This window comes from Limulus polyphemus, unplaced genomic scaffold (genome assembly GCF_000517525.1).
Source record: "Limulus polyphemus unplaced genomic scaffold, Limulus_polyphemus-2.1.2 Scaffold1671, whole genome shotgun sequence".
Lineage (NCBI taxonomy): Eukaryota > Metazoa > Arthropoda > Merostomata > Xiphosura > Limulidae > Limulus > Limulus polyphemus.
Genome location: NW_013667281.1, coordinates 224405 through 238139, shown reverse-complemented (window position 1 = coordinate 238139; position 13735 = coordinate 224405). Strand labels below are relative to the sequence as shown.

Sequence of the window (13735 nt, the reverse complement as noted above, 5' to 3'; positions counted from 1 at the left end):
CACGGCTGAAAGGGCGAGCATGTTTTGGTGTGACGGGGATTCGAACCCTCGATCCACAGATTGCGAGTCGAGCGCCCTGGCCATGCTTGGCCAACTAATAGATTACGGGGAAGGAAAGTAGTTAATAGCACCCACGGGCACAAAGTGCAGAGTGCAATTTTATGGCAGCGAGTCGCAAACCATGAACAATCTTGGCAGGTTAATTAGTAGGCCACAATCAGCCCCTTACCAATTATACGTAAAATATTTTCACCTATATCATTGTTATATCAAATATGAATATCACAAATAATTTTACAATGTTTCCAATTATAATAAATATTCAAAGATTAAGATTTAGCTTTAAAAACGTTATAGCGATGGATTACGCGTTCTGTAAAGCGAGAATTAGTGTGGGCTAAAATAAAAAAGCTATGTCAAATTCAAAAGTGATATGCTTTTTATGTACTGGCATAAGTTAAATTAATGATTTTTTTATTTGTATAAAAAACTCTTGGGTACTTTTTAGACAAAAACAAATTCATATCCTTCCTTTCTAAGTGTTATGAACTAAAACTTAAAATCTCTGACAAAGAATAAAAGCAGTTGTCCAAAATGCTGTTTTAGTCAGCACTTCAGGAATAAACACTGATATTTTGTCAATCTACTGGTTGATTGTGCGTTCACTCTCACACAATAGTGTATTGTTCTACACACAGAGATGTATAATATATTTTCTATTAATCCTTCACAGATGGTTCGACTTTAGAAAATGTACTTAGCTATTAGTACATTTTCGGAAATTTGCGAAAACCTACAAAGGTCGTCTGCTGTAGCGGCCTCTATTTTCGAACTAATAGACTAAAGAGAAGGCAAACAGTCAACAGCGCCCACTGCCAACTCTTAGACTACTCCTGTCTGACCGAAGAATGTGATTTGATCAACACCTTTATAACGCACCCACGTCCCCAAATTGGGAAGCGCGCATTTTTTATTATTTTTGCAACGGGACGTAAACTTTGGACCCTCGGATCCATAGCCTGCTTTACTAGCCTCTGGACCATATATACATGGAAAATTTTAATTTCACTTAAGTTTCTGCTTATCCACTTTGTAAATGCTAACAAGTACTGCTGGAAACATCACTAAATATTGCAGCATGCACTAACAAAAATAAGGATGTTTGTAAGACAAGAATTTATTGCATAATCCAAAACTATTAGAATGAGCTGTTACATTTGATGTTCTTTTTTTGTTTTAGCGCAAAACTGAGCTACCTGCAACGTGTCTGTCGCGAGGAATGAACTCCGAATTCTAACGTTATAAGCCCTTAAGCTTACCGCTGATTCACAAGGGGGATAATTTGAAAGAGAAGTTTTCATTATGGTAACATTATACAGTTTTTTTCTAACAAAAACAAGAGGTAAACAAATACAGATAGGCGATAGGATATAAAACAATTAAAGTACATAGAAAGATTGTCAAAATTGTGCATTGAATAGGGTCAGAACTTGGTACAAACAACCTGAATATCCTAGAAGGTAATACAGACGTAAGGAAACAACGGCCTGGTAAAATCACTATTCTTAGCACATTTTTTTATGATGATTTGGAATTGTTTGAAAATTATTTTTATTCTTTTAGAAAACTACTCCTTCCTTTTATATTTTTGCCCTTCAGGGGCTCAGCGATACGTCTGAGGGCCCACACTGCTAAAAACCGGGTTTCCATAATCGTGGTGAGCACAGCACATACAACTCATTGTGTAACTTTGTGTTTAATAGCAAACAAACAAACCTTCTGTGTTAAACTCTGCAACCGAGCCAAGCCTAACTAATATATATATAGTTGTACAAAGCAGGTTTTTTCAAAAGGTACCTCTTCTGTTCAGCACGTGTGCATTGTTTGTGTAGGTTTAACTATTTCTTTTCTTTTTACAACTGTTTTTATTATTATTTTTAGGAAAATATATTGTAAATTTCATAAAGGTTTTTAGTTCTCTTCAACGATTTTCTGAAGAGTAACTTGGGGAAGTTAAAGTTACGAAACCTGTGAAAATAAAAGTAATGAAATTTAATTAAATAAAACAATTTCTGAGTTAAAATCTCATCCTTTCTATTAAATAAGACAGAATGAAATTTGTATCTTTTCACGCTCTACACTTTTAAACCAACCAAGTACTAGTGACTATTGTTGTCGCTAGCTAATTCCACAACATTCGAGTTTACATTGAAAAGATAAAGAACCAGCCATTCAAATGCTGAATTATTTCCTTAAGGATTTACCATTAAAATGCTACACGTGAAACGTTAAGATTACCTTGTGCTTACTAATGCAGTGCCATGTTTCCGTGGCGCATTCATAAAAAGTATTTTTGTATTTTCTAATGATTTACTTACACACGAGAGGAGCACCGTGCGCAGGAATTTAAATTTGACCACTGTTGGAGCAGGGCACGTTCATCACACACACACACACACATTTTATGTATGTATATACATCATGTTCATAGAAATCAATAGCATTACACTCATCAAAACGACCGCGTCCGTGTGTATAGAGGTATGGGGGAGTGGAGAGATAGCTCTTGCTTGCCCTCCTTGTGTATGTATGTCCCTGTTTGAGAGAGACAAGACAGTCGTAGTAATCGTCGAGATAACTTATCAGCATCACCAGCTGTGAAGTTTGAAGCTGCGTATTGCAGTATGGAATTTAGTTGTTTTGTTTTTGCAGGACATTACATTAATATTCAGTAAATTTTCCAGTAAAAACGACCACATTTGCATAGAAGAGGGGGGAGGAAGTTAACCCTATACGTTCTTTCGTAAATTAACCCATAAGTTAATCGTTAACTAGGTATACTGCGTTATTTTGCTGCTATGGCATGCTATTACATTTTTCAAGAATATGAACTTATCCTAACCTCACAAAATAACACCTGAATATGAACTTATCCTAACCTCACAAAATATCATCTGAATATGAATTTATCCTAACCTCACAAAATAACACCTGAATATGAATTTATCCTAACCTCACAAATTAACATCTGAATATGAATTTATCCCTCACAAAATATCACCTGAATATGAAATTATCCATCATAAAATGTCGCTTGAATATGAGATTATCCTAACCTCACAAATATACACCTGAATATGAATTTATCCTAACCTCACAAATTAACACCTGAATATGAATTTATTGTAACGTCATATAAGACTGAGCTTAGAGCATGTTTCACGTAGAAGTTATAGTACTGAGGACTAACCAAATAATGTAAAATTCTCTCTAAGTAATGTAGATCTGAAGGTAGTAATTATTTTTGATCATTAACCCATAAGATAGCACGTAATCCATGAACAAGTTCGATGATCGAATACGTTCTTATTTTCAATGCATATTATGCACAACAGCCGTATTTATAGAAACAGAACTCAGCTTTTTATTGCCAATATGGATTATTATAACAAAGGAACTATTTTAGAATTTAAACCTACCAATAGACATCATTTCTACAAGGACCTCGAGGCTTACTACCAAAGCCACAAGGGCTGTGCAAAGGCCTAATATACAAGTTGCCACTGCTGGGGTGCCTGTTAAGGACCAGACTTTAGCAAGAGATCTGAAAAAAAAAGAAGTTAAAGGTGCTGATTATCACAGTAGTTTGTATGAAATAGATATATACATTTTTTTCTCTATCTTATCTATAAAATTGCAAAAGAAAGTTGAATTCACCAACTCTGAAACATAATAAACTTGATAAACACGAACCTGTGATTTCATTTGGTATTTCGCCAAAATAGATTTACTCTTGTAAGAGCCCTCCAGTGGCACAACGGTATGTCTGCGGACTTACAACGCTAGAAACCGGGTTTCGATACCCGTGGTGGGCAGAGCACAGATAGCCCATTGTGTAGCTTTGTGCTTAACTTCAAACAAACAAATACTCTTGTAACAACTTTGAGAAAAAATTTAAAAAGCGCTTCCTTACGGTTTAACATATATGTCAGGAGTCTAAGAATTTTGGGTAGGTATAGCTTTTGGAATTTTGGTAATTTACAGTTTGCTTCTGGCAGTTTTAGCATGCTAGGTATGTCCTTTACAGATGCATTGTTACGTCACAGAAGACTCTTGACGTACAAGAAATATATATATAATACCAGACTTTATGTTATTTTCGTATAGAATTATCTTGACTTTGCGAATAGCTGAATATAAAAACCTGAAGTTAAAATTGTTATTTTAAAGTGATAATTTTTAATATTTTAATGCACTCTGAAATAATTTAAAATATTTTTCTGTAAAACTGTAAAAAAATAGATTTAAAGCTGGCAAAATTACAAAGTGAAAAATATTTTTCTGACATGGAATTTATTAATATTTTGTTTATCCTTTGCCCAACCCTCTTTCTTAGGCAAGATGGAAAGTCCCGATTTAAGTACACATGGATAAAACTACAACAAAATGCACCTTTCTTTTTAATATAAAACGTAAGTAAATATGTTAAATACGAGAAGTTCTTGGTATTTAGCTGTCTGACATAAAATCTAGTAGTCTGTAATATCAATAATTTTATTGATCTTAATTCATATGAACGAAAAATTGGGACAGTGGGTGTTTTTTTTTTGAGGCGGGGGCTTCACTCGTTGCCATGGTGGTGTTTTTAATGATTGGAGAAAGCTACATAAAGATCTACGCTTACTCGGTCTAGTTTTTAACTGATAGACTAGAGGGAGGGCAGCTAGTCAACAGGACCCACAGCCAAATTTTAACTGTCATTCTTATAGCGCACCTATAGTCCCAAAGTGTGGAGCGCGTGTTTGTGGCAAGAGGCTGTGAACTATCAAGTCTTGGATTTACAGTCCGAGCACACTAACCGCTAAGTCATACTTGGCTAAAATCTGAAATGAAAAATATATTTTATCGTTCCTTTCATAAATTTATAAATCTCATGCTTACCAGTTAATTAACCTGGAATACATTTTTTATAATTTTATATTATTTCTATTTTATTTGAAGATAAGCTCAGTATAATATCTAGGATGTATCAAAGTGAAACTACAATATTTAGTACGTTGCTGAGCAATTTGAAATGAAACAAGAAAGAATCCTCAACAGCCGCGGCACTTGAAATTCTTTCAGGCAGGATTAGAGTAAATTAATCTACGAACCATTTTTTCCTTTCTATTTGCTATATTTTTGTGCGTCAGCAATGCCAAGCATGGGGTGCATGTATACCCGATTCGATTTTATTACTCATCACGATCTCTACCAGCCTACCCTCAAATTGAAATTCTTTTAGGCAGGATTAGAGTAATTTTAAGCCACGAGACCTTGGGCGTGGTCAGTATATCAATCCAGAGGGTTTGACCTCCCGACTCCAAAACTGTAATTAGATCTCAAATTGGTTAATAGATGATAGAGCTATGAGCTAAAAGTTTGTACTTGAAAAAATAAATAAATTCAGAGCTATTCTATGAGCCGTTATGCTGCGGCTAAAAGAGGTTATCTCGATTTAATATTAGACGGGACACAGAACAGTTAGCTAATTAGGCCTAATTAAAAACTACATCGACTCTTCAGCTTAGTGTATATTACAAAAATAGGGTGCCGTTCTTGAAGAAATTACTTGTCATTCATTCATTTACTTGGCCAACGCACAAAATATTTAAAATCTTCGTGAATAGCAACACTAAATTACCAGTACACCTAACTAACGTAACGAGTATAAATACATTTAGTGTAGTTGCTTTAACGTGTTAATTGATAGATATTTAGTTAAGTTCTGGCTTTATGATGATTTCAACATGATCTAAACTTTGAGATGAACGATTCGTTCCTTTAAACTCGATATGCAACGAATATATTAACTAATAAATCTAATATATTTCCAACGTTCTAAGCCAGTTTATTAATTCAATTATTGCATGAAATACCAAATCTAGAACGACAAGATTTCACTACACACCTAAATATCAGCCCATCTTTTGCCATAGCATATACTATCCGTGGCATTGGAAACATTGAACCAATCATGCTTGCAATCAGACCTGCTAGGGCACCAATCGCTACAATAAGTTTGGAATTCGTAGCTCCACGTTGTTGAAATATCTCCACCAGCGCACTCTCGGCGTTGAGCTGGTCATAAGGTACGACCAAAGTTACCTGCGAAATTATAACTTTTCAAGCATAAGAAAAATTCATGTCAAAATTTAATAACGTTATGCTTCAGTTATCAGGGAAACTCAATAAAACATGAGGAGAAAAAAACAACAACTCTTGGTTCCTAGTATGACTGTTATTTAGAATATTTTTACAGCTACATGAACAAGTTTGCCTTACAGACAAACGTTTAATTAATTTGGATATTACAGCACAACATTTAATTTTAAATCTTATCAAGCAAGCTAATGATAATAATGAAGCATACCTGACAAAACAAAGGATAAAAAAAGTTATTTTTCTGTAGTGTTCGGACTATCTTCAAGAGTACAAATTGCGTACAATGTTAAATGATTAATAAATGGAATGTTTTTTTTGGATAATTAACATTTAAAATGAATAATAAATCTTTACATAAGGATAAAAATAAAAGAGAATATGTAAGCATAGACCTCCTAAATATTTATCCAATATTATGTTCCTTAAGAATAAATACAAAAATGACGTTCTTTTGGCACAATGAACGATAAAATCTTTATTAAGAAATTTATCTTTAACTGTGCCAAAAGAAAACTTCGTTTTTGTTTTTTACTCTTAACACAACAACATGATATGCCTGAAAGAAATTATAATAAGTTCATAAGTTTAGGGAATGAAATCAATTGTTTGGCATTGTTTTTTTGAAGTCCCGGTTGCCCCTTCCTGTTTTTTTCCAATAGATGACGTTTTAAGGCTTAATATTGTGTCCTCCAATAATCTGAAAAAATGGTTCAATATCGTTCCCGAAACGAACAGGAAATGTGAACAAAAGAACTATCAATCAATGGCTTTATTTTTCCACATAGATTTACTTTGTTACATACATGATCATTGTATTATAATTTAAAAATCATATGTATGCCAACTAGAATGACTTGTCGGGAGCAAGTGAAAGAAAGAATTTTCACAACAGACTACTTCAGAAATTAGTTAAGTAAGAAAAATCCAGACAAGTCATCAGAAGATTCGTTTTGTTGAAAGTTTTTTACTGTTAGAGAGGAGAAGAACATATCACTTCTTTCACCTTCCCTGTTTGGACATTTTAGACAGAAAGAGGAAAGAGAAAGAGAGAGAGACTGATATATATTTGTATTGATGGGAAGGTTTAATTTCTAACCTAGAAAATTTCTAGATTAAGTTTAGTATTCTAACGTACATCTTCACTTCTAAATCGAGTATGTTTAGTATTCTACTATACATCTTCAATTCTAAATAGATTAAGTTTAGTATTCTAACGTACATCTTCACTTCTAAATCGAGTATGTTTAGTATTCTAACATACATCTTAACTTCTAAATAGATTAAGTTGAGTATTCTAACGTACATCTTCACTTCTAAATCGAGTATGTTTAGTATTCTAACATACATCTTTACTTCTAAATAGGCATAGAATTTTAAGAACTCAACTGTTACCTACAATGGCACTGGAAGTGATGTAAGCCGTTAGAATGATCAGTAAACTGACAATAATGGCAAGTGGCAGAGACTTCTTAGGGTTCTTGGCTTCTTCTCCAGTAGTAGCGATGATATCGAATCCAATGAAGGCATAAAAACATGTGGCTGCTCCAGCAAGTACCTGTGATTATGAAATTAATTAACTACTTATATAATTAAAAGTGGAGTGCGCGAGATGAAAAAACACAATTAATAGAAAATACGATTATTTTCAAAAACATCTAATATTTGATTATAAATTACTAAGAAGGTCCTCCATAATAAGAACAAATATTGTTCTGTGGCCCACTAAAAATACTAGTGCGGGCCCACGTCGCATTTTTCCAATGTTCTGAGATATGAATAGGTTAAGATTATTTAATAAACTCATATTTACACATTTGTGTTTAACCCCAGAATAATATGGACCCAGTGAGATTTTCAAACAAATTTTTCTAGACTATTTATGTATAAACTTGTTCGTAGGCCCACGACTTTGTTGGTTAAAAGCACAATATACGAGTCACAAACAAAAAATATGAAGAAAAATATCACTAGTATTGCCCTCCAGTGGCTCAGTGGTAAGTTTGAAGGGTTATACCACTAAAAATCGGGTGGGCAAAGCACAGATAGCCTATTATGTGTATTGTATTTAAATATAAATAAACAAACCATCAATATTGCAATTATTTCTACTAATTATTACAACTTTTGTTTACTGATTTACACTGATTGCTGTAACAGAAAAAGAAACATCATCAAATTACTCAACAATACGGAACACGTGGACCTCGGGCAACAGTAGCGAACAGTATCTAAATAAGTTGGTAACTTGGGGATTAATATATCTAACAAGAAGAAGAAAAAGTTTCCAAGTTTTGCTGAATGAATAATTATCTAAAAAAATATTCTAATTAGAATAACGGAATTAATTAATCCTAACGGAATAGTATAAAAACATGAAAAACAAAGAAACTGGTGACAAGTTATTGGTAAACATTAACTTTTTTAAAAGAGAATATTTTTTAAGAGTGAAATTTTATTTCTAAAAAAAATAATAATCGTTAGATCATTTGAGTGAAAAAGTAAACATTTTAAACTTTGTTGAATTCTTATTCATCTTAGTGTTTCTCGTATTCAAAGTTAATAGAAGGTATAGTTAGAATTAAAAGCATATTGAAATGTGGAAAGAAGTTATACTTTCCCATTACAAATTTCAATAAACAAAATGAAATTATCAACGTACCCCTGACCAACCATAAGGCATGAACCCGCCGTGTTCTGTCCAGTTAGTAGTATCAACGTAAAATAATCCGGCTCCCATCACGAAAATCCAAACAGCAAAATTAAGGGTGTTTAAGACATTGTTAAAAAGAAGAGATTTTTTAACACCAGCCACCATGAGTGCTGTCATCAGTATTGTGATAATTGCAGCAAGGACGTCAGGTGTGTGTCCTATTCATGCAACAAAACATGATAACTCAGCATATTATTACTTTTTCAAATATAACAACGGCAGTCTGAGGTAAGACATAATATATATATAACAAAGTAAGTCAATATCTGATTATTTCTTAAAATGTAACCACAGCAATCTAAAGGACATAATGTATATATAATAAAGTTTTATTGAATAACAGTTGTTCCTGAAATGTTATAATACACATATATATATATATCACGTCTCTGCCTGACCCGATGAGTCCTGGTATTTGATGAAAGGCCTTATTTGGCACTGAAGACAATATATATATATATAGTGTGCTTGACATATTGTTATACATTCTTCTTTACTTTCACTGTTAAGTTCTTACACTTAATAGTAATGAGAATGTTTTTACAAAATATAAAGAACAATAAATAAATAAAGAGGGTTCGCATTAGTGATCCATAGTTGAATAATTATCATAAAACCTTTAAGATATTAAACTGAGTAGAAAACAAGACTAGGAAGATAAGTTACCTTCATTCAATGAGAAAGACAAAGGCTTGTTCTAGGCCTTATTTTTCAAAGAAAAAAAAAACTTAAAAAATAAAACCAAAATATTTGTATTGAAAAAGCCGACTTTTAAATTATAAAGTTTTTATAAAAACAACACTGAAGACAGGGGGATAGTAAAAGTGTTTAAACCCAGTAAAAACTTTCCTTTTGTTTTTGATAAACAAACCAAACCTATCTCTCGAGTTTGAAATGATTCCGATGAAAAAACTAATACTTGGGTAAATAAGATGTTAGGGACCTTAAAATCGTTTGTTCTCAACATACAGTTTTTTACTTATAGTTATTAGCGTCAAGGTATCGATTTATGTAGCTCTAAACTGACTCTTACCTAGCATTGTTCCAATATTTGTTTTCATGATCTTGCTTATTGCACCACTGCAAAGTGCATCTATACAGGCGCTTAAAGCACAAGAAACTGCAGCTGTGCCAATCAAATATTCTAATATCATGTTCCAGCCAATAACAAATGCAATAAACTCTCCAACGGTGACGTAGCTGTACATATAAGCTGAGCCTGTTGTATGTGGAACTCTGACACCAAATTCTGCATAGCAAACACCTACAGATAAAACACAAAAAAGTATAGTTAAGAAAACTTTAACAGATTTCACAGAAGAACATGCAGAAAAAAACAAGTAAATGATAATTAAAATTATGTAGAGTTTATTGCACAATGTATATTTGCCATAATCCTGATTAATTGTTAAATAGGGCATACTACTGCGATCTTCCAACGTTCAAGGTGTTTTTGAAGATGAAATTAAGCATTTCTAGTTTTATTCCATTTTACGAATGTTCGCATAAAAAGGTATCCGTAATTAAATATTGAATAATCACACATATACTTTCTTGTTGAGTGAATTAGCATCCAGTTTGTGAGTCGGTGACATATTTGGTGGAGTCACACATATACTTTCTTGTTGAGTGAATTAGCATCCAGTTTTTGAGTCGGGGACATATTTGGTGGATTCACACATACACTTTCTTGTTGAGTGAATTAGCATCCAGTTTGTGAGTCGGGAGACATATTTGGTGGATTCGTCCCCAAACAAAGCTTTCCAGTACTCTCGCTTTTATATTCTGAATAGATATTTAAACTCCGTTCGATAGTTGGAATTAGAACTTCTCATCAGTGTGATCGAATTTGCACTTGTTTCCAGTTTGTGAGTCGGGGACATATTTGGTGGATTCATCCCCAAACAAAGCTTTCCAGTACTCTCGCTTTTATATTCTGAATAGATATTTAAACTCCGTTCGATAGCTGGAATTAGAACTTCTCATCAGTGTGGTCGAATTTGCACTTGTTTCCAGGTTGTGAGTGAGTAAAATAAACATCCTTATCCAAAATCCAGAGGCAGTACTTGTTTGGCGATACAAGATCTAGTTTTTCAGCTCTATAAAGCCGTTTGATCTACGGTTTTCGCGAGCTCTATCGATAGAGATGGCTAATCGAAGTTTACTTGCCGCTGTAAGGTGGCTAAGTGAGGTACTTGCCGAATGTATAGCATCATGAACACTTCTACTATACTGCGCAAGATAAAGACAGTCCGGCTAACCCTCTAAACTCTGCATCTTCGTGGCCGAACATTATTGAGAGGTGTGTTCATTTGACAGTAAAGTATGGTTTTTGAGTTCAACAGATCTACGCTTTTATCAGAGTACATCGTTTTAGTTGAATACCAGAAACCGTGACCCCCAATCCCCAAAATTCGGTCTCATTGACTCGCAGACTGTGTGTTAAAAGATAAAGACTATGAAAACAAAATATATTTAGAAGAAATAAATCAGTTTCAATAATAGTTACAGTTCTAAAATTTCACTAAAAAACTGAACGTTGAAAAATTGTTTTCACACAATGAATTTCATTATTATAACACAGATAAAAAACGTACAAATTATGCAATTTGCAGCTGAAATTAACAAGCAGACCCTAACACAAAAATATCTTATTATTCAGTGTTTAAAAGAACTAAATTCGTGTGTGAAAAACAAAAACAATTTTATTGTTTAAAATAGACTCTTCTACTTTGCCTCAAACTGTAAATATTCTTCTTCTTTAACCAAGAGGGCGCATTTCATGACCCTCGCTGAAAATCTGTCTCACGAAAATAGTTATTCAAGATATTATTATTGACCAACAACTTTGTTCTTAATTTGTATTGATGGTCTAGAATTTATTGACTTAAAGTCTTTTGTTTCTAGCTTAAATTTGTTCACTGGTCAGTGTAGCCAAGTGCACTGAAATTACATCATATATATAATTTTCTATAAACTCAAGTTGATTTTTCACTAGTTTTAAGAATTATAAACTAGACATACGATGATAAAAAACAACAACTTTGAAACGCCGTCGAAATTACTTAATCCATTTCTGACTACAGTGTACGATGAATTATTATAAGTAAATTACTGTATTTGCTGGCACAAGATCATTAGCATATCCATTACAGGTTTTCACCCAGATACGTGCAAGAATGGCATTTCAATTCTACTTTGATTCGGCCTTTTGACATTCTAACAAAGTTATCTCACTGTGCCTTGACGGTACAAAAATGTTTGATATCACCGTTGACAAGTTTTGATGAACTTTGATATTGCAAGGCTTCATCGATGTCACTTAAGACATACATCATATAATAAAACGTCATTTGTCCACACTTTTTGTTGGAAATCCGTGATGTGCGTACCAATACTCATTTTCAGCAAAGAACAGTTTCCTGTAATGCCTCATAACATCTTGAGTCCCGATATTGAAAGTGAAACCTAACAATGCTTTAGGCTGACCTTATTTTGTGGTCAACAGTATAGACTAAGGGTATTCGCTTCATAAAAAACGACCTGTGTATATAATAGTCCATTGTTAAACACAGAACTTTAACATTAAAGTAGCCTCCCCTATTTACCCACCCAACACATAATTGACAACTTCAAGTGACAATACCCGGCTCATGTCTCACGCCAAAAGTTGTAGTTAGTAGTTGCCTAATTTCATCCTGTTTGCAAAGAAAAGGAAATTAGATATTAGATTATGTGTTTAACTTTTATTTTTTTAACCTAAATCTTCGTTACGCCCTAGACTGACCAAACTTATTACTGTTGTGTTTGAGTGTTCTGAGGAATTCAAAAGCCGTAACAGCGTATATGAATACCAACGGCTATTCTTTGTCATCACCATCCTATTCAATGTTAATCATAATAATTTTAATTAAAAACTGAGAGACAAGCATTCTGCGATCTCTGACGTATTCGGTTACATTTATACGTCTTTATGCGAGTGCTAGTTTGTACCTATTATTGCCTCCGCCACCAAAGGTGGACGGAGCTTACGTTTTCACACTGTGTGTATGTGTGTGCGTGCTTGTTTGTTAGCAAGATTTCTTGATAACGGCTGAATGGATTTAAACGAAAGTTGGTACACATTTGGACTATTACCCAACTTAGAATTGATTAGTTTTTGGATGGTCAAGGTCACAGAAAGGTCACGAAAATCCAAAAATCCCCATATGTTAACATGGCGAACGATTTTTCACATTATTTTTGCTCTATAAACTCTATGAAACTTGGTAGCCTTATATATAATATTATTTCGCATTGTCCTGACAAAAATGCCCCGTGTCTGTTGATAACAACGGACATACGGACTGATTTTCGTATTTTTTGAGGGCCGAACATGATCAACGCTGCGTGGCGGAGGTATGCGTTCTACTGAGTGCCCCTCTAGTTACACTTAAAAAAAACACGATTATATCTTATTTTTTTATATTTAGCGAACGAATTCCAGATAAAACCGAGATGATGAAATCACTAATAACTATTAGGTCGTCAAGAAATTAATGTCGCTTTTTTATATGTAAAAACCCGAACAACGTATATATCAAAACAAAACATTTATTAAATGAAACAGTGTCTATTTTTATCGATGATGCTTTTTCATCTTACAATCAGGTTGTTAATGCCCTGATTAAATATATCACTTGCCTTTGAAGCAAAAAACATGTCGATGTCCTCATTAACACCTTCCACATTTGCATACGTTTTCCCATTAAGATGGTATTGCAGCAAACGAAAACGATGTTAAACTGATGGTGCCATATCTGGAGAATATGGTGGGTGGGG

General features: G+C 33.6%; 1 protein-coding gene across 2 annotated transcripts in view; it reads right to left on the bottom strand.

Annotated features, from left to right (window-relative positions):
* LOC106464508 (probable cationic amino acid transporter) overlaps positions 1–13735 on the bottom strand; it is a 60211-nt gene that overhangs the window by 5714 nt on the left and 40762 nt on the right. The window contains exons 4-8 of one of the 2 annotated variants that reach the window (XM_013924654.2): positions 9948–10178; positions 8864–9072; positions 7601–7759; positions 5951–6147; positions 3480–3604 (exon numbers count right to left, since the gene is read on the bottom strand). In XM_013924654.2, the coding sequence (XP_013780108.1) occupies positions 3480–3604; positions 5951–6147; positions 7601–7759; positions 8864–9072; positions 9948–10178 (921 nt within the window). The remainder of the gene's footprint in view (positions 1–3479; positions 3605–5950; positions 6148–7600; positions 7760–8863; positions 9073–9947; positions 10179–13735) is intronic. The other variant, XM_022392247.1, reaches the window with a different exon arrangement.